This window comes from Hypanus sabinus, chromosome 12 (genome assembly GCF_030144855.1).
Source record: "Hypanus sabinus isolate sHypSab1 chromosome 12, sHypSab1.hap1, whole genome shotgun sequence".
Classification (NCBI taxonomy): domain Eukaryota; kingdom Metazoa; phylum Chordata; class Chondrichthyes; order Myliobatiformes; family Dasyatidae; genus Hypanus; species Hypanus sabinus.
In genome coordinates this window covers 64845856-64870996 of record NC_082717.1, presented here as the reverse complement: position 1 = coordinate 64870996, position 25141 = coordinate 64845856, and the positions used below count along the sequence as shown (strand labels likewise).

Sequence of the window (25141 nt, the reverse complement as noted above, 5' to 3'; positions counted from 1 at the left end):
TACTCCAAGGGATATTCGGTGATTTGAATTTTTTTATCCATCTTCTGACTTGTGCTTTTCAATAACCTTTTTGTGAAGTTGCTTGGTGTGTTCTTTTGTCTTCATGGGGTACTCTTTGCCAGGATACCAACTCGCCAGCAGTTGGAACTTCCAGATACAGGTGTATTTTTAATTGAAACACCTTGACTGCACACAGGTTTCCCAAAACAGATCTCTGTTTAACTAATTATGTAAGTTCTAAAACCAAGTGGCTGCACCAGTGATGATTTGGTGTGTCACATTAAAGGTGGGGGTGAATGCTTATGCAATCAATTATTTTGTGTTTTATATTTGTAATTAATTTAAATTACTTTGTAGAGATCTGTTTTCACCTTGATGTGAAAGAGTCTTCTCTTGATCAGTGTTTACAAAAAGCCAAATTAAAACCACTATGATTCAAAGTTATAAAACGATAAAACATGAAAATTTCCAAGGGGTTTTAATATCTTTTTCTAGTCACTGTATGTACCAGGAGGGAGGTTAATCTGTTGGGGTCGTCTATTGTATCTAGTGGTCCCCATGCAGCCTCCACTACGTTGATGAGACCCAATTAAATTGAGGACCACTTTGTCAAGCACTTCAGCTCCTTCTGTCAAAAGCAGAATCTCCTTCTGTCCAATCATTTTAATAGCTATCCCCATTTCTTTTGCCACGATTATGCCACTCTCATTTGGAGGAGGAACACCTCATATTCAATCCAGGCAGGCTTCAATCTGATGGTATGAATATCGATTTCTCCTGGTAATATTTCCCCTCCCCTTTCTATTCCCTACTCATCTCCTACATCTTCTCACTTACCCCGTGGTATCCCCCCTTTCCCTTTCTCCCATTCCTGGTACCCCTCCTTTTTCCCTTTCTCCCATAGTCCACCCTCTTCCTGTATCAGATTCTTTCTTCTCCAGCAATTTACGTTTACACCCACCTAGCATCACCGATCACCTTATAGACAGGTTCACCTTTCCCTCCCCCCCCCTCCCCTTTTTATCCTGGCGTCTTCTCTTTTCCTTTCCAGTCCTGAAGGAGGTTTACGGCCCGAAACATAAACTGTTTAGTCATTTCCATTGATGCTGACTGACGTGAATTCCTCTAGCATTTTGTGTGTGTTGCTCTGGATTTTCAGCACCTACAGAATCTCTTGAGCTTATAATTTGCTGCATTTATAAAGAGAAAGACTCGCAGCTTTTTTTTAAGTGGTGACTACAACGAAGTTTTCATCTCTCTCTGCCAGAGGGGAATGCCTGCTGGGATCCTTAACTGAAATGCTATTTCCTGAAACGTTGATGCCCACCTGGGGGCATCACAGAAAGGATTTTCACCGTATAAAAATTCTGAAAAATATGAACAGTGCCCATCATCTGCACAGCCTTTATTCCTTAGTCAGAAATCAATCTTCGTAGCCAGTGCACGGAGCTGTAAAGATGACAGTCGCTTTACCAACAAGCAAACTTGTATTTCTCTTTTTAGTTTTTGCCAAATTTCAAACTGAAATAAAATAATATATTCGTCATAGTGTAAAGAGAACAACTGGTCTAGAATAGTTTCATTGTATTAATCAGCCTATGGGTTATAACTTATTCAGTGTGTGCATGCTGAGCTTTTGAACGCAGCTATGGCCTGCTGGGGGCGGTGCAAATTCTATCCGATGCAATAAAAGCGGTGACAAGAAGCCATCGAGACTTTTGCGGTCATCGAATAGGAGCGTAACTGTTGGGGTTCCTGGCGTCGTGGGATCATGTTGGGGGCATGGGTTTCACTGGAGAACGGTGTCTTTTCACTCCGACACCGAGATTAACCTGAGGTTATTGATAATTCCGCTGAATGGCGTGCCGGATTCTGCATCTGCAGCGCCAGACGGCGCGCAACAGGCGCGGCTTCCAAGCGGCTACCGCCGCCTTGCTGACTCGGTGCTGTTGGTGTGCGGCGCGCCCGGCCCGGGGATTCTGGCCTGAGCCCAGCGGCCGTGACCATGGTAACCGCGACCTCTCCGTACTTCGCCGCAGCTTCAGCGCCGGGCCCCAGCTGGCAGCAACCGAGCGTCGGCAGCCGCCAGTAAGCAGGACAGAGACGGTGCCCGAGCGGCAACCAGGCGCAGGTCGGGATATCGAGCGACGCCGGGCCAGCGCTGGACCGGCAGCCGCGGATGTTAGGAGGTTGCTGGCTTTGGCCTACCCGCAGCGGTGGCCGCTTGCAGGTAAGAGTGCCCTGGCCCGGGGACAGGGAGGAATGGTCAGAGGAGGTCCGAGCGGATGGGCCCTGGTACTGGTTCCTCCGGGTGATGGGGAAGGAATGAGTGTGGGAAGCAGCGATGGCTCCTTGCCGCCGAATCACTCTGCCCACTGAGTTGGACCGCAGTCCTGAGCTGCAGGTGATTTGGCGTGGGTGGTGCTGATCGGGAATCGGTGAATATAACATTTTTCCCCAAAGGCGCCGATACTCGTACCCAGGGCATCCTCATTCCAATCGTCTTTCCCAATCGTTACAACTTTGATTGACAAGCCCTACCTCATTTCCACGCCTCAAATCCACTTTCTCTAAAATTGTCTTGTCTGTAATTCGGTTTTCCCTTCCCTTAACAAAAGCCCCTGGACAGGATTCTATGCAATAACTTTTTCCGGGTACTTCAGTTTACTTATTTGTACCCTAAGAATATCCAGCAATGGTTCTCTTCTCGAGTCTGACTCCGTGGCATCTGTTGTTCTCACTATCACAATCGGTTCTTCAAAGGTCTACACCTGTCTACAAAGTTCATAACCTCTTCGGATACCTCAGGTTGATTACTTTTTATAACCTTCTATGTACAAATTCAGATAAATTCATATTTGTCCAAATTAGTCAATACTACTATTGTCTGTTAAACTATCTGCCAATTACCTCCTCCATCTTAAGAGTTCTATCTTCAACTGTGCTGTCTGGGTCAAGTCACGGTCTGCCTCTTCACTGACAGTCATGTCAACAGTTTTTCATTACTATATCTGTAATTTCTTTCAAAAACACTTTTATCAATGTAGTCTGATCCCATTTAGTTATCCTTTGAAATCCTTTGGTTTATGATTAGTTTTGTTCTGACTGTAGCTCCTTGAAATTCAGCCTTGTTATTTTTTTTACATCAAAGACAGTCTACGGATGGCATTTCCCTAAGTTTATCATGCTGTGTAAACTGTTGAAGGCTTGTTTTTTCCACTTCTAATTCTTTGAGACAAAGAAGGAAGTGAGTGGTTGAAAAGATCTTTGATGCTGTTGGAGAGCAATGGTGAAGAAGCCAGAATTCACCTATGAATTACTGTTTTTCTTCAGTTTGGCCGATTTCTTTCTTGAAACTGTGACTATGTTTAATAGAAACAGGTTGAGAAGAACTAGAGTATTGATTGACATTTCAAATGTAAATTAAGATGTAGTCCCATTAATTTAAATGTTGATCGTGAACTTGAGAACATCATACAGAATTATGAACTTTTTTGATCACAGGTTATTACAACTTTGAAATTGTTTTTTTCATAGACAATGTGTGCTTTACCATATACTTGCAGCGCTTTTGATATAAATCATCAAAAACCCTGCTCTTTTCTAAACATTAAGGCACATTGAATATAAAGTTTGAAGACTCACACTACTTTCATCAAAACCTGATACTAATTTCCAGTCATGTGCATGAGCTGCAGTTAATATGAAAATATCATGTGGCAGTGTGATAAAAGGGCTTGAAACCCCTTCATATCACGCCCTAATATGCTATTTATCTCCAACTGCAGCTTGAGAGAGCATTTGATAGAATATGTAACAGACGCTCAGGACCTTCCCTTTCTGAGTACAGTAAACCCTCTCAGTTTTCAAACAATAATCAGTTCTTAATATGGAAGCGAGAGCATGAGATAACACAGTTTTTATATGTCTCATAGTAAATTTTATTTGAGTTTTCTGATTGTTTTTTTTCTTATTTATCATGGTCTTGAACTTCATATTAAGTTTCAGGACAAACCATAACCAATTTGCCTTGAAACTTTGTTTTATTGACAATTTTGTGCCACAGGAGTATTAGGTACTAAGAGCAGTCCATTTGGATGTACAGATTGAATCATGATATATTTGTTTCAGGTTTCTAACTACTTTAATATTTTCATTTGAAAAGAATAAACTAACATTCCTTCTACAACAGCCCTCTCCACCTCTAACCTTAATGGCTCTTTGGAGGAGAGTAAGAGAGTTTGAAACTTGGATTAAGCTTTGTATAAAGAACTGATACCTATTGGCTATTCACACAAGTGTTATCTCTCAGGGTGGGGGCAGTTTTTCTTTTTCATTTTATTCCTTTTTACTGAATTTGTTAAGGAACATGTGTTGAATTTGGATTTTTCTCCCAGTCTGCTTTTGAAATTTGCTCTCTGTAATATGTCAGTTAGTCTCTTCCATTATCTTAGCAGTCCAGTCAAACTCTGATATCTAAAGCCATGCACTATGTTCTTTCTCCAGCTGCCGTGAGCTTTTTAGGTGTGTCCAGCATGGTGACCATGTCTGCACCATTCTTTCTTGGAAAGGTTATCGATACCATTTATACAAATCCTGCAGGAGGAGATGTTACTGCAAGCTTGACTTCACTCTGTGCTGTACTAAGTGGTGTCTTTCTTTGTGGAGCTGCTGCCAATGGTGCCCGTGTCTACCTCATGCAGATCTCAGGTGAATAAAGATAGGACTGCGTAACCTGTAGGCTATACAAGAAGTACATGTGCAGAGAATCAGAAATGAATACATAAAATGTCCTCCCACAAATACAACAGTACATTGAATTTAGCCACAAAAATACTGTATTTGGTTTATTTTGGGGTTTTGGTCTTTATGATACTCATTCTGCTTTGTTCGTGTGATTTTAATCCATTTCCCACATTTTAAAATTTGTAATGTTCAATAAGTGAGGTCACAATGTTTATTTAGTTTTTGGATTAACGAAGAAGTTAAATGCAGATGGTGGGAAAGGGGGATGAGAAATTAGAGTTGAGTAAGAATTCTGGTTTACCACTGTGGTTTAAGGCAGCTTTACCATACACCAGTACTACTATATATATATATATATAGACACACACACATACACACATACACATACACACATACACATACACATACACACACACACACACACACACACACACACACACACACACACACACACACACACACACACACACACACACACACACACACACACACACACACACACACACACACACACACACACACTGTTTTGGCTAAACACTGAGCCGAATAAAAAGGTTGAATATATTATGTAGTTCCTTGAGAAAGCGGTTTGACAGCTATTCACAGTAAAGTAGATAAAATAAGAAAAACATTGTTGCTTGTTAACTGATAAATAGCAAAAATGTTACACTAATGCATGAAAGGATGAGATGAAGTTTCCCTTAATGTGTCTGGACTACAGCATTCATTCCAATGCCTGTCATTTCTTATGCTGTTTTACACATGTTAGTTGATTGCCTTCTTTTGTGTGTTTATTACAGGGCAGCATATTGTCCAGCGCTTGAGGGGAAGATTATTTTCTTCGATTCTTTGTCAGGAGGTTGCGTTTTTCGATAAGTCCAGCACAGGAGAGCTGATAAACCGACTTTCATCTGATGCTGTTGTGCTTGGACACTCAGTCACTGAGAACTTGTCTGATGGGCTAAGAGCTGTAGGGCAGGCATCAGCTGGTGTTGGCATGATGGTGCGTGAAGGTGGGAATAGGCCCAACAAACATACTGTATCTTTTTACTTTTTTGTTGCTTATATCTATCCATTGTTACGTACCCCGTAACTGGGTGTCTAACCAGCAGAGAAAGAAGAATCCATTGGAGTCTGGTGGTACCAAACTAAAGGTGCTTATTAGTAAAAATAAGCAAAACCATATCAATAATGCAAATATACATATAAAACAAGTTAGCAGTAATAAACCTAAAAGTGTGGATATAATAATAATCAATAATAAACAAGCTCTATCGATGTCCAGGGGATAATGAATTGTCATATGTGAATATAAAGTTCAGTTCATACAGGCTGAGGTAGTTGTTGGTCGATGTGTTGTAATTGTTGGGGAGAGAGAGATAGAGGGAGAGAGAGCGATCAAACAGTGACAGCCAGTCAAACCTTCCTTTACGTTCTTGATCCGTCAATGTGTTGTTGTGGCCATTCAGGTATGACCCCTCTGTCCTTTAGCTAGACCGTTCTTCTATGGTGGATTCGTCACCCAGGCTAGGGTGGACACACACACAAGCTCCCACCAGCCTCACTATAAACACTGAGAGTTAAAATTGAACGATCCTTCGTTCGGTCTCCGATGCCCCACACTTTTCTCGTGGGTTCCAACACTTAAACAGTGCTCACTAGTGTGTCTCTTGGTGTGTCTGAGGGGTGTCTCCCCAGACCTCACTTTTATCCCTATTCACGGGGTCTCAGGTGTCAATCAGTTTTGAATGGCTTAGCCCATCAAACCAGCCCACTCTGGCTGTCCACTGAGGAATTTTAATGAACAGAATGGTACCAAGTAAACAGCCCTCTCCGGAGCCGTAAGTCTTACAGGAGTCATAATATGGTCTCGCTCCCCCGTGTTATCTCGCCCTTGTCTGAAGCAAATGTTCCAGTCCCAGTATGTTTTTGTTCCATCTCTTTCTCTCTCATTAGCAGCCTGGCAACAGTAACGGTTTGTAATTCTCCCAGGGGAAGGGGAAATGGGCAGCCTTGCACCCTTCTGCCCATCAGAGTTGTTCATCCTTCGTAACACCGTCCATTCTTGGAGTATGTATAGTAATTTTATTTTGTGAAATTTTGAACTGAAGAAGTTTGCATTCTGCATTATTTATGTTCTGAAATGTGAGTTTAAAGCCGTTGGTTCTGCAATATCTGTTTTTCAACAGCTGTCAAAATGAGACAAATTGAGACAAAATGTTCAATGGTTGCATTTGTCTGTATGCATCTTTTGTGGTAAATCTAAGTGTCTTTGCAGCCCTGCAAGGCCCTATGACCATCCTTTCTGCCCGTAAGTCTTCTCATCTAAAGCCATTAGTTTGTCCCAGTAACTGTCATAAATTCCAATAGCCATTTTCAGGACTGTGACTTATGGTTGGCTCTTCTTCCGTGCAAGCCATTGCAGAAGAGCCTGCCTTGACCCAACCCCTCCCAACTTCTTGCTTGTTAATTATAAGTGCTTTTAAAGTTGGGCATAATATGTGTTCATGTGGATGAAATGAAGATTTTGCATTATATATGATGCGTGTTAAGGCCCTTGAGCAAAATACTGCAGGTGCTAGAATTCTGAAATAAAAAAAGAAACATCCTGTTTTAGCGCTTCTGATGTAAGCCCATTAAATCTATCCTTTAACACTCATAGTATTTCCAGTTTTCACAGTTTTATTTCCGAAAAGCATCAAGACATTATCAATTACAGCAAGCTGAGATATAAATATAGTTGTAACTTCATGAAATTGATCTGAAGACAAGTCTCTTGTTTGCTGATCTGTGCGATTGGTTAGATCAGTAAAAGTTGTAACTCATATTGCAGGTGACAAAGGTCTTCAAAAACACAGTGAGGAATACAGTGGAATATTAAACTACTGAAAATGAACAGGACCTTTATCTTTGTTTCTCCGGACTTGGCATCTTAGCCATAGTTAATATGTTAATTGTTTTAACCTGATGTGTTAAAAATTTAATTTTAAAATTTTGGAATGCCATTCAATGAGCATTGGTGCTTGTTGCTAATTAATCATTCATTGTTCCTTGTGAATAGTTTTGGGTCTCATCGCAGTTGGCCATGTTTGTCCTGGGCATTATACCCCCTGTCGCTGTGTTAGCGGTGTTTTATGGACGATACGTTCGCAAGCTTGCTGGAGTAACTCAGGATTCACTAGCTGATGCCACACAGGTAAAGTGCTATGTTTTCTTTCATCTCTAGGTTTCGGGAGGCAGCATGATTCAGGAGAGAGGCAAACAGAAAGGTCCTTATTCCTCATTTTTGTTCACCTTTCTAGAAATCTAACAGCTTGTTTATCATGGAAATGCACTTTAATCTTTGGATCAGAACACTAAGATTATTTGTTTTCATACAAAAGCAGGATTTTATTTGAAGGAATTTTTGAATTTTGAGTGAGAAAAGGACAGACTATGGACAAAGTAGAATCTAGAAAACAAAGATGTAAGATATTTTTCAAAAGAAGAGGGAATGAGGGGCTTTTTTTTTTGCAAAACCTGTTCTGGTTTGGAATGTGGTGCTTGAAGGAAGTGAAATGGGACTGTAGGAAAGACGAGATTCACCTGCACAGAGATGCTTTTTGTGACCAGTATGTTTATACTGTCTGAGTATCCATATGGCTTTGCATGAAGAATTCAGAATTTACATCTAACTCCACACTGAACCATTTTGGGCTGCACAGCAGATATGGCCTTGTTACCACATCTGGAGACAATTGGGTGTTAAGCTTGTACAGCTGATAAAACCAGTCAATCCACGCCCTGTGTTTTTCCCTGGATCTCTGACATGGCCAGTAAATGCTTCACTGCCTTCATTAGTTAATGTTCACTGGTTCAGTCAGGACTAATCTTTCTTGTACTATTTTCTTTTTCACAGAACTCTTCTCCAATTTGATGGAGTGGGAAAATATGACTGAGCCTTGGGACTATTATTTCTGAGATTACAGATAGAAATGAAAATAATAATTTTGTTATGGCCTACATTTGAGTGGGGTAATTTAAAAATAATTTGCCAAAGCATTTCAATAGGCAGGTGATTATAATGAAACTTCAAATTGTGAAATGCTAGTGATTCATTTTTATATAATTAACATTGATTAATGCAATGACATTTTGGGATCTAATGAATGAGCAGTTGAGATGTTGAGCGTAGCGTAATCAGGAGGTATTGGACACCCTGGACCTACCAGGCGTTCCCACCCTTTTTATCTGGGATTCTCCTGGACAAGGGGAGAGTGATTGCTGAGATTAGTTAAGAACCCCAATATTGTTGTGTCATGTAACTAGCAGGATGGTATAAGGCAAATTAAATAGACCTTGTACTTCTGTCATCTGTCAATTCTTTTGCATCTTTTCTGCTTGTGAGATTCATACCTCAAACTTTACAAGTGCCTTTGCTGTGTGGGTCAAAAAAACAAGCTGTGTTACTCCTGCCTTCCCACTTGAAAAGCATGAAATCCTTCTCAGTATTGGCTATCTGATGTGCTTCGGATGGCCAGAAGATTTCTTAAATATCTTTTAGCCCTTGTTGATCTTTTGTATGTGATTCTGAAGCCAAACCATAAAGAACTAACAAATTCTGTAAGACCAATAAAACAAAACTTCAGTGGTAAATTCAGAGAATTTTGCATCACTGCTGATAATGAACTCAGTGTTTGAAAGCTTAGGTTTGGTCAAGGCGGGTCTGTTGTATTGGAGCAAGTTGCATGCTTATCTATAACCCACCAGTTGGCAGCTGTCTTCCCCTCAAAGGCTGGACCCACCAAAGTGTAATCTCCAGCCTTGGATTTAACCTCTAAATTGTGTGAAAAAACTGTGAGATTTTAAAGCAATGTACTAAATGATGGTCTTCAGTATGAGCCCAAAATGATTAAATTTGCATGATCAGAGAAACCGCTCCTGTGTTCCCCTTGTGCCCATAATTGAGCACTCAATCAAGCTACAGTCATTTAGACCACAAGCAATTCGCAGCACAATCTGTTAAGTTTGTAGACGATGGGGAACGTGTTGGAATTGTAGAGAGCAGAGAGTTCTCTCAAGATGCAGCAGTAGGAAATCGGATACATATTTAAGTATAGACTCTTGGAAGAAAGAAATCTATGGCTGTATTCCATTAGAAAAAATTACTTATAATTTAAGAGATAAATATGAAACATTTCTGAAAATTTGGAGCCCTTATTTACAAAAGACAGGACTAAATATATAGATGCTCTGAAGATGAAACAATTGGTTATTTGGGGAAATAAATAAATATACATATTAAAGTTATTACGAATTCCATGGAGCATGTGGAGATCTTCCAACAACCAGGCACTCTTTCTTTTTTTTTTCTCTCTCTCTTTTTTTTCTATAGGGCAGTTAGGGGGGGAGGGGTTAAGGGCGGGAAGGGTTATATACTTTTTTTTCATACTTTACTTTGTAACTACTTAAAAATGCAATAAAAAAAGTTTTCAAAAAAAAAAAGATGCAGCAGTACATAGCTCATCAGGAAAATTGAACAAGGTGGTAGCAACTGGAATTTAATCTAGAAAAATAATATGCATTTTGGAAAGTGAAATTCTGGTAGGACTTAAATCGTAGGGAGCTGAGGAGTATTGAAACACAGAAGGGTTTGGGATGCAAGTCCACAGTTTGCTGAAGACAAGTTTTCACATGGCATCAACAATTTACCTTCAGAACAAACTTGTTGTCCTCAATGGGGAGTCACTGTTCCTGTAATGAATGTTCCCAAATCCAAAGTTCACATTATTCTAGTATTATTTATCAACTTTCCCCCTGATATTTCTACATGCAGTGTATACGTAGTGATATAAGCACTGAAGATTGTCACTGCAAAAGGTTTATGTGCTACTTGAGCCATGTGTAGTTTTGTCTTTATGTGTAATTCAATTTAAGCTAAGAGGCAGCAGTACAACAAGCTATCACACTGTTCTGCTCACTTTCAAAGTGCTGGAGGAACTCAACAGCATCTAGAAAAAGAGTAGTCAACATTTTGATCTTCATTCAGGCTTGCCAAAGAGTTTTGGCCCAGAACAATGACTGCACTCTTTTCCACACATGCTGCCTGGCCTGCTGAGTTCCTCCAGCATTTTGTGTGTGTTGCTTGGATTTACAGCATCTGCAGATTTTCTCCTGTTTGTCCTGCTCACTTTGTCCCTTTCTTAACATGACCATGAGTAAAGTGGTTCTGTAGAAGTATGCCTTTTGTCTAGTATGACATTAAGTTTCTTTCCAAGAGACTGAGGCAAAAGGTACTCATATTGCTGCATTCTTGAAGTGCACTCTTGCAGATGGGACATGAAATAAGTCCTCATTTTCTCTCTGGTCGGGGCTATTGCTACCTTTCAAAGAACAGAAAAATGGTTTGTGATAACCTGACTAACACTTTTCTTGCAAATAATGTTGCTTGTTGTGGTCATGTTGCTGTCCCAATATTCTGACCTTGCATGAACATTTGCATTGCATTGAAAAGTGGGATATTTGGAGTTCAACCTTACAAGTAACATTTCTTTTCCTGCAAAGGTTTTGATGAGTGGCCCATTAAGGAAAAGAATGTTGAATTGATGTTCTTATGACTGTCCCAAATGAATACATTCTTCAAAAAGAAAGTATTTGGAGAAATATGACTAAGAAATCTAGGCTTTTGATGACTATTGATAAAATTATTGGATATCTGATTTTTTTAAGTCAGCAGGGAAATAATACCTCATTTGTTTCTGTTCTGAGCTTTAAATTGGTAATTAATTAATGCTTCTTTTATGCTTTTGGTTCCTCAAGAATGTAAGTGGTTCTTGCCTAAATGCTATTTTTACCCAAGTTCCTCTGTACCAGACTAAACACATTAATTGTACCACATTTTATCATCAAAACTTGAAGATTGTCTCCTTTTAAAAAAAATCACAAAAATGGAAACTTCCAGAATAAATAATCAAAGCAGACAATTTAACTTGCAATTAAAAGGCAAATTGTTAATGAAAGCACCAATCTAGTTTGGTATTAGAATGAAATGGTGGTGTCATCTTGCTAGCTTTCCACTTCCTCTGAATTAAAAGTTCCACTACAGTATCTCCTGGTTGTTGAACATCTTTAGACCCTTGGTTTTGATTTTGTGCCAGCAACCATTGATGAATAAGTGATGGTCACAGGATTCTCGGCTTTCCCTTCACTTTCTCACAACTGGTGACTCTTAGATTGACTAAGAGCTCTCCCATCACTTCAATTGAAATGGCTAACTCTGCAAATCAAAAACTGAATCCGTATAACATGTTTTGTATGGAGTCAAATGGAGCTGGCCAATGATCAGATTTTTAAAATATGTACAGTGACCTTGACTTTCCATTCATAGCTTGCTGAAGAGCGCATTGGAAATATAAGAACTGTCCGTGCCTTTGCCAAAGAGGACGTGGAGCTGCAAGTGTACATGAGCAAGATCAACCGTGTGCTGCACCTGGCCAAGAAAGAAGCTGTGGCCCGGGCAGGGTTTTATGGGGCAGTAAGTACCAACTTATTATGTCTTTGAATTTATTTTCTTGCACTTTTGTACAGTTAAAGCACCAAGTTCTATGATTCAGTCACCATTCTCAGAAGATCACATGACCTTTCTTATCCTAAATTGCGATAGAATAAGCTTTCTCTTAACTTGATTTGGAAATTCAATGAGCAAACTGAAAAAGTAGTATCATTGTAGCAAATATCATTGCTGGATAGCTTCATGGAAAATAGTTCCCAGACAGAGTGCCAAGCTATGATACAATTGCTGCAAGACAGTTAATAGATCTTTTAATGTGGTTTTGAGAAAGCTTGAAAGTGTCTCCCTTCTGAACTATTTCCAAGTTAGTCTGTCATGTACATGACATGAACCTCCTCTACAACGGTTAACTTTTTTTTCTATGGTTGTTGTGTTTTCAGAATTATGTGCTTCACTGAATTTATTAACCTTGGGAAAATCAGTTCAAGCAAATTTTGAGCATTTTACCAAACACAGTAGCTCTGACTTGGAGTGCGTGGGAGAGTTTCATTGTTATATTGATAGGTGGGATAGTGAATGTCAGAGGCAGATGACATGAGGACAAATTTATAGCTTCATAATATATGCATGTATGCCTTAGACCTTGGAGGCAAATATGAAATTTAGAAATAAACTCAAATAATAAATAAATCTCATAGGCTTATTTCTTTTCCCATTCTATTTAGTATACCCATCCAAAATATGCATAAGACTAGAGTTCATTTGTTTAAACTAGTTGGTTAATCACTGACACTAAGCTAATTTATGAATGGTGCACTGAGCCTGCCAAGATCTATGACCTAGGCCAGGGGTCAGCAACCTTTACCACTGAAAGAGCCACTTGGACCCGTTTCCCACAGAAAAGAAAACACTGGGAGCCGCAAAACCCGTTTGACATTTAAAATGAAATAACACTGCATACAACGTTTTGTTTTGCCTTTATGCTATGTATAAACAAACTATAATGTGTTGCATTTATGAAATTGATGAACTCCTGCAGAGAAAACGAAATTACATTTCTGCATGCAACAAAAACATTTTGAACTCCGAAAAAAAGACGTTGAGTTGAAGGTTACTTTTAAGTAAAATACTCAACGTCTATTTGAGTCCTTCTTGTATTTATGAAAAACGCCAAACTTAAATTTGCCGCCAGCAGCAAACCAAAAATAACGTCAGCCAGCTGTCAACCTGAAAAATAAAAGGACTATTTCACTGAACAATGAAAACATATGAATATACGTAAAATAATAGGCAATTAAAATATTTATCATACTTGTTCAGGTTGACTCACACCTGACAATGCAGTCGTATTCAGTAGAGATGAATCGATGCTTAGGGGAGTGACCGGGAAGGATAATGTGTTTTTTTTTCCTCTCTGAACTCACAAAAGCGTTTCCCAAACGATGTTTGCATTGCGATGATTGCAGAATGTAAATACTCCGAATTTATCATGTCGTGACCTTGTTTGAACTCTCTCAAATTGGGGAAGTGAGACAATGTGCATTTCTGTAAATCTCTGGCAAGCAACGTCAACTTGCGCTCGAATGCCAAAACATCCTCCAACATGTGCAGGGTTGTACGTCCTTTCCCCTGAAGAGCTGTGTTCAGCGTGTTCAGGTGCGCTGTCATGTCTACCATGAAGTGTAGCTTTTCCAGCCACTCTGGCTGTTCCAGCTCAGGAAAGTTGAGCCCTTTGCTGCCCAGGAAAGTTTTCACTTCTTCCAGACACGCGACAAAACGTTTCAGCACCTTCCCTCTGGACAGCCAGCGATAAAAACACGTTGTAGCGGTGTCAGTAAACTGCAGTCAAAGATAGCTTTATTCAAACTAAACAGCCTTGCTTTTAAGCCTCCCTCAACCCACCCCCCCATGGGCGCGGATGCTGCAAAAGACACGTACTCACAAACCCCCATAGGCTATCTCCCTTAGCCTGAACGCTGGCTAATTGTGTGCCGGTTCGGATGTGTCAGGAAATGGGTCGCCACAACGTCTTATTTAGATTGTACAAGATCACCATAATCTTCAAATTTAGATTTACATTTCAAAAACTAACAAACTAACATAAAATACATTTTAATTAAATACTGACCATGTAGCGGTGTGCTACACGCAGCGCTAAAATTACGACACGGAGTCGGTAACTGCAGTCGAAGGAAAAAACTTTATTCGAAAACTTCAGCCTCACTTTTAAGCCTCCCTCAACCTGCCCCCCATGGCGCAGAGGCTCCAAAGCTCTGTGCTCGCAAACCCCCGTAGACTATCTAATTGTGAGTCGGTTCAGATGTGCCAGGAAAAGGGTCGCCACAACCAATTATTTCCCAAAGCAACAGGGAGCCGCAGCACAGACGTAAAAGAGCCACATGTGGCTCCGGAGCCGCGGGTTGCCGACCCCCGACCTAGGCTGACACATTAATGGTTGTGTGCTTCAGAGACTTAAGCTGCAGCTTGTCAGCTGATGGGCAGCAAAAATAGTTAGTGTGTATCTGATTTCAGTAAATTTCTTCAAACTGTTAGTGTCCGAAGTCACATTGTACAAAGACTTACCTAAGCAAAGCAGGCAACTTTAGAAACACAACAAGCCTTCAGAAAGTATTCTCACCAATTCTTTACCTTGCATTCAGTGCATTGCATTTTTCTTCTGAACCTCATTACTCTCTCTTACCCCCCCCCCCACCTTCCCTGAACCTCATTAATCCCCACCTTTTGCTTCCACAGCCTGACCACAATGAAAATGTCATTGTGTCTACAATCACTTGATCGGCATTCCTCAAAGCTTAATCTAACCATAGTGATCTGAACATGCATCAAGTATTTCTCAGATGATGCAGCTAAACACTAGTCAATATTAGTCAATACTAGGCAAACATTAGTCAATATTAAAATCATAGACTAGTAAAAAGCCAGCCTATATCCCAGCAGTCATCTTAGGTTGATGGCTGAGAGCCGTGCACATACTCTTCCCTGAACACTTTTGCTTTCAAGAAGGAGCTAGATAGATATCTGATGGATAGGGGAATCAAGGGATATGGGGACAAGGCAGGGACTGGGTATTGATAGTGAATGATCAGCCATGATCTCAAAATGGCGGTGCAGACTCGAGGGGCCGAATAGTCTACTTCTGCACCTATTGTCTATTGTCTAACACATCATATGCAACCAGTTTTTTTTTCCTCCTATCATGCTCTCTATTGCTTTACCTCTTATCTCTGTTCTGATCCTGAATGCTGGTCGGTGGATTTCCCTCATGGGTATCATATACCTGGTACAAATTTACAGGTGACTCTTTTATTCCTGAAACCATGGGTGACACATGCTTGCAGGTATCACACACTTCTGTCTGAGTGAAATGGGAAAACTTGTACTGATCCAGGTTTATGTCTATCTTTTCAGGCTGGACTGACAGGAAACTTGATAGTTTTGTCAGTGCTTTACAAGGGAGGACTGATGATGGGTGAAGCCCACATGACAGTGGGAGAACTCACTTCCTTCATGATGTACGCTTTCTGGGTGGGAATAAGTATTGGAGGTAACTTTACTAATTTAATTGCACTTTGCTTCACATTAAGTTTTTTTTGAATATAGTAAGATTAGTGTTTATTGGTAGAGTCATGAGTAACAGGAAGACAAAGGAAATTCTGGAGAGAGGAAAATTAAGGATAAGCAACTGCAATTGTCACAGGACTGCTTTTGTACACAGAATGGTCAACTCTATGGAAATGCAAGTGGGGGCTATTTATTTGTTTTGAACGTAGCACTGCTGGTTTCAATCTGATCCATTTTCCAGGCCTTGGCGCTTTCTATTCGGCTTTAATGAAGGGACTTGGTGCCGGGAGTCGGTTATGGGAGCTACTTGAAAGGAAACCGGCAATGCCACTCCATGGTAAGTTGCTGTGGTGATTTTTTTCTCTCACTCAGATGCTGTTTCGCGATGCTTCTCAGTTACCGGATGCCCATTTGCTCACTGTTCTCACCAGCAATTCTCAGAAAGGGTCAAGGGGCTTAAATCCTTTCTTTAATGATGATGGTGAGCCGATACTGATGATAAGTTATTGAATTTAATGTACAAAAATAAGCAATAACATTGCAAATGAAATGTCACATTAATGGTCCAAAATGTTGAAACCCGAACATGGAAATCAGTAGAATTGAATTAGCAGTGTGGAATCTCAGAAATACAGCAGATGCATCTGTTTTGCTCTCTAGCCAATACCTGGAGCAACGTTGAGAATTGATGTTTGAGCACTGTATCAATAAAGTTGAACTTTGCTCAATAATGGAAGTCCACTAAAGTTTATGGACCTTATTAAACTTTAATAAAGTTATTAAACTTTAGATCCAAGTATATGTCAACAGCATTCAGTGTATTTGTAAGGGAATGAGAAGTGCTACTTTCAGCCACCAGCTCTTGGATTTCAAGTTTTTTTTGCATAGTGTGTGTGAGCTATAGTTTGAGTTCACTTTGCTTGGTGGTTAGCAGGTGGTGAGTGGTGTGAAAAGGAGCAGAGTTTAGCTCAATCTCCTTTGGGGCATTAAACTTGTGTTAAGACCTTAAATCTTTAGTTCCAACTTAAATACAAATTTTAGAATCTGTCCCATTTGTACATTTGATTCTTAGTTTACTCAAAATATCTATTCCTGATTTTGGTTTTAGAGGGCAAGATTTTGCAACCAGAGGAGTTCAAAGGAGCCATAGAGTTCCGTGGCATCCAGTTTGCCTATCCAACCCGCCAAGAAGTTAACGTATTTAGCGGGCTAGATCTGTCTATCCCAGCAGGCTCTGTAATGGCTGTAGTTGGTCCCAGTGGCTCAGGAAAATCAACACTGGTGTCCCTGTTGCTTCGTCTGTATGATCCAGTTTTGGGTAAGTTTGGAATATAATGCAAAGTTTTAGAAGCTAATTATTCTATCATATTATCTGGAAAAAGTCCTGATGAAAGGAATGAAATTAACTGCAGTTACCATTTCTCCTGCAAATAACACATTGAGCAGTGGAAGTCCATGGCATAAAACAGTAATTAATTAATTAATTAATTATTTCCATTTTAGGTACTATTGTTGTTGATGGCCATGACATTCGCACCATCAATCCACGCTGGTTACGTGAAAACATCGGTGTGGTGAATCAGGTAAAGCTAGTGTTTGAGAAGATGGGGTACAAGTAAACCAAGAATCTAGCAGACTAGAAGGACAGTGACTTGGGCAGACAAGGAGCTGGGTGGGGTGTGTTGAGCAGTGGAACAGATGAGGTTGGTTGTGGGTGGGGGTCACATTGGGTAGGTTAACAATGAGTTTTTTGATGTTAAGTACGTTTTTGGTTCTCAGGAGCCCATTCTGTTCTCCTGCTCGATTGCAGAGAATATAGCTTATGGTGCCACCAAGGACTCTAATGTAACAATGGAAGATATTGAAAAGGCTGCCAAGATTGCAAATGCTTATGAGTTCATTTGCAGCTTCCCCAAAGGCTTTCAAACAGTGGTCGGGGAAAAAGGTGTCTTACTTTCAGGTGAGCCCACTAGACTGTATTATCTAGGCTATTGCTTGCTGTGAGATGGTGGTGTAAGTTGCTTTCAATCTTTGTATCTTCCTAGGTGGCCAGAAACAAAGGGTTGCAATTGCTCGAGCTCTGATGAAGGTAATTATCATCCTCCTTTAAATATAAACAAGTCCCATATTATAACTTTACACCCCATTCAGCTTTTTTGAAATTCACGATGTATCTGAACTGCTAAATCATTTGAATCTCATCAGTTCAGTATCTCACTTTAACTTTATATTCTGTAATTGTCAAGTGAATGGAATAATGAAGGTGTAATTCCTGTTGGTGACATTCCCATTTGCTTACAGATATCTAAATTTCTTGTGTATTCAGTTCTGAGGGTTAACTGTTTTTGATCATTTGTTTTTTTCAGAATCCCAAAATTCTACTACTGGATGAGGCCACAAGGTAAGTGCAGGTTAAACCCTGTGATCTTGCTGGCAAGATGTTGTTTACAAAACAACTTTTCTCATTTGATTTGTTAACATCCAAATGAATAATTTCTGTTTATCTTGTACTCCCATGTTTAAGAAGAGCTCAGAGTTTGATTCAATGAATACTAGGGGGAATTGGGGAGAGGATGTGTTGAATAAGTTGAATAATTATTCTTCAGGCAAGGATTTCAGAGCTTGTGGATGGAGTGTACTGAAAATCAAAATGCTTTATGAAATGAATTCTGGAGCCAAAGGTTTGAAATCTGAAAGCTTGAATGCCAAAAGTGGAAGCAATTAAATCTGAGAATAACAGAAACCACCATGAGATTTGCAGGTACTTTGGATGATTGATATGTGACACATTGAGTGTGATCATGGATAAGTCAATGGGGTATTTTAAAATATGTATCACAATTGTCTAGAGGGTCAGTCTGCCAATGGATGGATAGTGGCTGGCCAGATCATCTTTGCTTTATCTTATCAGTACCTGAATCAGCGTCTGCTGGTGACTGACTCTTCCCCGACCACCAAACCCTCATGGCTGATACTTCTAGCCAGGAGGGAGGATAGGTTGATGAACACAATATGGTAGGTAACTTCGACATAACCAGCTGAACACTGAATTGACGGGGTAATATAAAGGAATCTAACCAGGAATACTTTGCAACATTTGTGTTGGAGGTAACTGAGAATTTCAGCAGCTGGAAAATTAAAGGGTGATGTTAAAGTAGTTACCTAAATTTCAATTAAAATTGATCTTTGATAAAAATTGATACATGGGGTCTTTAAAAACAGTCTATTTTGCCTAAAAGTGGGAGACTACAATGGGATGAGGGAGGAGTTGAATAAGTGGATTGGGAACACAGGCTGTATGGTAGGATGACTAAGAAACAGTGCAAGACTTTCAAAGAGAGTTTTCATGATGCTGGACAAAAGTATTTCTTGTTAAAAGCAAGGACAGTAAGGGGGAGAGCCAACCATGGATTACTAAGGGTAATCAAGGAAGGCACCAAACTAAAAGCTTGTTTCAAAGTTTTCAAAGGTACATTTAATATCAGAGAAATGTATACTCTGTACATCCTGAAATTCTTTTTCTTCTCAACCATCCATGAAAAAAGTGTCCCAAAGAATGCATGAGAGTTAAATGTTAGAACCCCAAAGCCCTCCCAGTTCCCCCCCACGCGTAAGCAGCAACAAAGCAGTGATACCCCCTACCACACTAGCAAAAAGCATGTGCACCCTGACCGAGCACTCCAGCACGCTGCAAAGCCTCAGTTTAGATTAAGACTTGCAGGACCCCAAAGACTACTCATTCACCTGGTAATTCGACATACCACAGGCACTCTCCTGTCCCCCAATACGGAAAAAGAGGTGTCCCTGTTTCACAGCAAGAGAGGAAACATAACAAACAACTCGCTGATTTATGATGCTAAAAGTCTGTTGCATCGCTTTCTCTGAGCTCTATGCCCCATGAACTCTCGTCTCTGGGCACACAGCCAGCTTGCTGCTTTCGATCTTCCGTCTCCCACAACACACCAATTTGCTGCGGAGGCAGCGACCTTGAGTCCACCTGCCTCCAGAGTCACCAAATCCTGAAACCCTGAAGGTGCGCTAATCAAATAGCGGCCAGACGTGAGACACCGAGAGTGGGTCCCATTCCCGCAAGGAACCAAAGTCGGTGTGTAACTCCAGTTCAGGGTCTTCAAAAGAACCCTGAAAGGGAAAAATAGAGATATTAAAGATAGAAATAGAACTGTTTCTGAAGATGCAAGCAAAGGAGTCCCTTGCGTACAAAGTTGCCAACAGTAGTGGGAAACTGGAAGATTGGAAAAACCTTAAAAAGCAACAAAGAACCACTAAGCAAGCAATAAAGAAAGAGAATATAGATTATGAAAATAAATTAGTACAAAATATAAAAACAGATAGTAAAAGTTTTTATAATTATATAAAGCAGAAAAGGGTGGCCAAAGTGAACATGGGTCCCTTGGAGGACAAGAAGGGTAATGAGGAAATGGCCAAGGCTTTGAATAACTGTTTTGTGTAAGTTTTCACGGTGAAGGACATGTCTAATGTACCGAAGAGAGATGATATGAATGTGATGAGAGGCAAGGACCTCGATACAATAGTTATCACTAAAGAGGTAGTGCTGAGCAAATTTGTGGGCCTAAAGATGAACAAATCCCATGGTCCTGATGGAATGCATCCAAGGGTACTGAAAGAAATGGCAGAGGTTATTATTGAAGCTTTGGTGATAATTTACCAAAATCTCTGGGCAGGTCCTGGCAGATTGGAAGAAGGCGAATATAACACCACTGTTAAGCTATCATGAAAGAAGAAATAATAAGGCATCTGGAAAGAAATGGATCCATCAGGCAGATGCAGCATAGATTCAGGAAAGGCAGGTCCTGTTCGGCAAACTTGCTAGAGTTTTTTGAGGATATAACAGCACAATGGATAGAGGGGAACAGATGGATTATTTTCTTGGATTTCTAGAAGGTATTCGGTAAGGTTCCAATTAAGACTTGTCCATAAGATAAGGATTGATAGAGTTGGACAGAGAATTGGTTAACCAATAGAAAGCAGGGAGTTGGGATAAATGGGTGTTTCTCAGATTGGCAATCATCGTTGAGCGGTGTGACGCAGCGGTCGGTGCTGGGCCCCAACTATTCACGATATACATTAATGATCTGGAACAGGGGATCGAGTGTAGTTTGCTGTTAATACTAAATTGAGTGGAAAAGCAAATTGTGTAGAGAATACAGAAAATCTGCAGAGAGATATAGATACATTAAGAGAGTGGGCAAGGATCTAACAGTACAATAGAGTACAATGTTGGTAAATACAAGGTCATCCACTTTGGAAGGAAAAGTGGAAGATCAGATTATTATTAAAGTAGTAAAAGATTGCAGCATGCTACTGTGCAGAAGGTCTTGGGAGTACTTGTGCATGAATCACAAAAGGTTGGTTTACAAGTGCAGCAGGCTGTCAAGAAGGCAAATAGAATGTTGGCCTTCATTGCTAGAGGGATTGAATTTAAGAGCAGGGAGGTTATGCTGCAACAGTACAGGGTACTGGTGAGACTGCACCTGGAGTACTGTGTGCAGTTCTAGTCTCATTACTTTGAGGAAGGAGATACAGGCTTTGGAGGCAGTGCAGAGAAGGTTCACCAGGTTGATTCCAGAGATGAGGGGATTAAGCTAGAGGAGAGATTGAGTTGCCTGGGACTGTATTTGCTTGAATTCAGAAGGATGAGAGGAGGTTGTATAGAAACACATAAAATTATGAAAGGGATAGATAAGATAGAGGCAGGAAAGTTATTTCCACTGGTAGGTGAGACTACAACTAGGGGACATAGCCTCAAGATTCAGGGGAGTGGATTTAGGGCAGAGATGAGGAGGAACTGCTTTTCCCAGAGAGTGGTGAATCTGGAATTCTCTGCCCAATGAAGCAGTGGAGGCTACCTCAGTAAATGTATTTAAGACAAGATTGGGTATGTTTTTGCATAATAGGATAATTAAGGGTTTTGGGGAAAAGGCAGGTTGGTGGCTATGAGTCCATGGTCAGATCAGTCGTGATCTTATTGAATGGTGGAGCAGGCTCGATGGGCCCAATGGCATACTCCTGCTCCTATTTCTTATGTTCTTATGTTAATGTTTCTGCATTGACTGTGCCAAGGTTGATGAGAGATTAATTGAAGCAGTTTGTTGATCTGAAACTAGTCGCTCAGCAAGCTTGTGGAATTGGGGACAGCAAAGTTGCTGGGAGTGCAGTGCAGCTGATGCAAAGCCAGTTTGGGCGAGGCTACATTCTCCATATTGTTTTCCAGTAACGCATTGAAAGAAAAGTTGTTGGAAGTTAATTTTCAGATTGTTTCCAGTAATTCTGATTGGGAATATGGGGAACATCTGATCTGCAATATCGGGACCAGTACATTTTGGCCCAATTAAGTGACTGCCCTAAATAGCTGAAGTTCCATGGAAATGGTTCAAAAGGTATATTTTTTAAAAAAACAAACTGCCATTTAATTGAATATCAAATTATGTATTTAAATAAAATACAGAACAAACTAGAATGCTGCCAATACTATCTACAAACCTGTAAAACTTTATATTAGTTCCTAATAGCTATCAACAGAGAAATTCATCCACTGTCCACTGCTGTGTTCTCTTGATTAATTGTAAATGAACAAAATCAGCACAGACACCAAGTGCAGATGATGGACTGCCTTCAACAACTGCATCCTCCAGCTCTTCATTTTCATTGTAACATTCAAGATGATTGTCAATACCTTCAAATTCTTCATAATTTCTGATCTGTTAAATTAGTGAAATCATTTCCCAGCCGTTTCAGGTATCTCCAAACCTGAGTACGTGTAAGCACAATGACCAAAGCTGTTCTGAATTGTCTGATTGCTTATTTCAGCTATGAGTAAGAAAAGCCTTTGTTTTTTAAACACACAACTGATGTCATTTAAAAATTGTTCTGTCTAAGCATGGTGTAGTGTTTAATGGTCACACAAGTGCTGACACTAGTTAGAAACTGTTCGGCAACAGTCTCCTGTCCCAATTAAATGGCATAGTGTCCCAGATAAACTAAGGGAATTCTGGCTAATTTCTCAATTAGTTTTTGTTCTTTAAGGATTGTCTCAAATATGCAGCTGCCCAATTAACCAATGGTTCAATTGGCCAGAATATCCTATAAATTTGATTAATTCTGGTTTAGGATGAGCAGAATCCTGAGCACATTCATACTGGTTCCAAGCTTCTGATTATTTAAAGATAAAAAGTTATGAAAACAGTCATTCTGTGCTTGGCCGTTGACATTTTTGAGTGATGTTGGGGATGTACATTTTAAATTCCATGGCTTGGATATATTTTGGTTCAACAGATGTCAGGTTTATTAAGAAAGCAAAACAGTTAACTAAGGGTTTAATTTTTGGTTACGTTGATATCTGTAGCAGCTTTAACTCCATGATTTGATTGACTTCAAAAAAAACTTCAAATTTGTCACTGAACAACTTCATTTTATATTTCAGATTAATGACAATAAACACTTCACATTTACAATATTGCAGATGCTGAAAAACTGAAATAAAGAAAAAAGCAGTGTAAATTGTTAGTAGGCAATATTATTGCATAACTTTTCAGAGAAATAATTTATTAAAACAAAAATATCTGTAATATCTCAAATGTGATAGATGGTGAACGTTAAAATCTTCAAAGCACTGCTCCAATTTGCCTGGACAAACAATGATAATGGCCTGCTTAGGTTATCCCTAATACCTAATATGGAGGCGAGTGGTCTTCTTTGAAGGAAATGGAATCAATGCAAGACTAGCATAAATAGTGCTAGATTGTTAGCACAGACCTGGTAGGCTTTTAGGGCCTGTTCCATGCTACATGAGTCTGAAATGTCTCCTTGGCTGCTGCTTGACATCTTGTGAATTTCGTGTCTTCTGTTTAAGGTTCACTTTTTTTTGTATTTTACACACACCAGTGCACTGGATTCACAGAATGAGTACTTGGTGCAAGAGGCTTTGGAGCGATTGATGGAAGGAAGAACGGTACTGATCATTGCCCATCGTCTGTCAACTATTCAGAACGCTGACGCTGTCGCTGTCCTGGATCAGGGCAAGATAGGCGAGTGTGGCCCACACCACCAACTGCTAACAAATTCTGAAGGATTGTTTCGAAAACTTGTTGAGAAACAGACTTTTTTACAGAACCTTCCAAGACTTGTGTTGAAGGTATAAATTTGCCTAAATGTTGATCACTCCAAACCATTTTCCAAAAAAAATAAAATGACAATTCCAGGTGATGGGGAAATGCTTTGGGTTCTGATTGATTATGTGATGGCTGGTAAGTATATTTTGCACAGTGAGAATATCGGATTCCTTCAATAGACTGGGGTGGACAAAAAAACATGTTTGTTCTTGTTTCATCCTAGAGTGGACTCCACTCATTTCACAGTAGATGGACCATGCCATTATTTGCGTGAGTCATGTCTTAAATCTGTGTCCTTGATGAAAAGATTTTTGATTGCCTAAGTTGTCCTTCTACAAATGTTTCATTATTTTCTTTCTCCCTTAAAGTAAGAAAGGCCAAGAGTTGGTAATAACTTTTCCCAGGTGATCCATAGGATATAAAGCTCAGCACTGAGAAAACGTGATCGTCTGTGTATGTTGTGGAATTTAAAAGTATGGCCGTATGTTTATCATTAATTACAACTGTTTAATTTTTCAATCATAGTTTATAAATATATAGATTTTGAAATCATGCATGTGTTCCTTAGCTATGGCAATTTTACAACAAATTAAAAATGATCATCTTAGAATGTGTAAATGGAGTCCTTATTTTATCTTCCCTTTCCCCCACAAGTATTTTATCATGAATCCATCCCTCTTTTGTAGAAATAAATTGCAATTCCCAACATTTAGTTGTAAGACAAAAAAAAGTTCTGCAAACGTTGGAAATATTGAGCAAAACACACACACATGCTGGAAGAATTCAGCAATTTGGCTGCTATCTATGGATAGAAATAAATATACCGTATTTGAAGCCAAGATCCCTCATCGAGACTGGAGAGGAGAGAAAGAAGACAGTATAAGGTGGTGGGGCAAGGCGAATCAAGTAGGAAAGCTAGGAGGTGATAGGTGGAAAAGAGGAAGCGTTCCAGGAGGAATCGGATAGGAGAGTGGACTGTGGGGGTGGGGGAAGGTAAGAAGGAGGCAGAGGCGGGTGAAAAGAAAAGGGGATCCAAAATAGAGAACGGGAAAACTTGAGCATAGCTTTCTCTTCTCCCCTACCTACCCACCCATCCACCCACCCACCCACATACCTTTCCTTTCTGGATTAAAGGAGGGTTCTAAATCGCTGCAAATCTAGCCCTCGGCAAACT

General features: G+C 40.0%; 1 protein-coding gene across 3 annotated transcripts; it reads left to right on the top strand.

Moving 5' to 3' along the window:
* The first annotated feature begins 1692 nt into the window (after positions 1–1692).
* On the top strand, positions 1693–24577 carry abcb10 (ATP-binding cassette, sub-family B (MDR/TAP), member 10). Of its 3 annotated transcripts, XR_009515132.1 has the most exons (14): positions 1693–2230; positions 4507–4710; positions 5547–5749; positions 7808–7942; positions 12113–12259; positions 15665–15800; positions 16059–16154; positions 16926–17135; positions 17321–17400; positions 17597–17777; positions 17863–17906; positions 18184–18218; positions 18424–18578; positions 23741–23875. XR_009515132.1 is itself a non-coding variant. In XM_059986099.1 (13 exons), exons 1-13 carry the CDS (start codon positions 1858–1860, stop codon positions 23994–23996), a joined length of 2100 nt encoding a protein of 699 aa, XP_059842082.1. In that variant the 5' UTR covers positions 1693–1857; the 3' UTR covers positions 23997–24577. The 3 variants fall into 3 exon arrangements, 2 of the variants coding, with proteins under 2 accessions (XP_059842082.1, XP_059842083.1); XM_059986099.1 differs by lacking the exon at positions 18424–18578 and having other exon boundaries at positions 23741–24577; XM_059986100.1 differs by lacking the exons at positions 1693–2230; positions 4507–4710; positions 5547–5749; positions 18424–18578 and adding an exon at positions 6707–6816 and having other exon boundaries at positions 23741–24577.
* Positions 24578–25141: the final 564 nt, after the last annotated feature.

Coding starts and splice junctions, on each gene's coding strand:
- abcb10 (XM_059986099.1), top strand. CDS start 1,858: ATGGCGTGCCGGATTCTGCATCTGCAGCGCCAGACGGCGCGCAACAGG. Junction 5,750..7,807: donor CAGCTGGTGTTGGCATGATG/GTGCGTGAAGGT, acceptor CCTTGTGAATAG/TTTTGGGTCTCATCGCAGTT. Junction 17,907..18,183: donor TTGCTCGAGCTCTGATGAAG/GTAATTATCATC, acceptor TGTTTTTTTCAG/AATCCCAAAATTCTACTACT.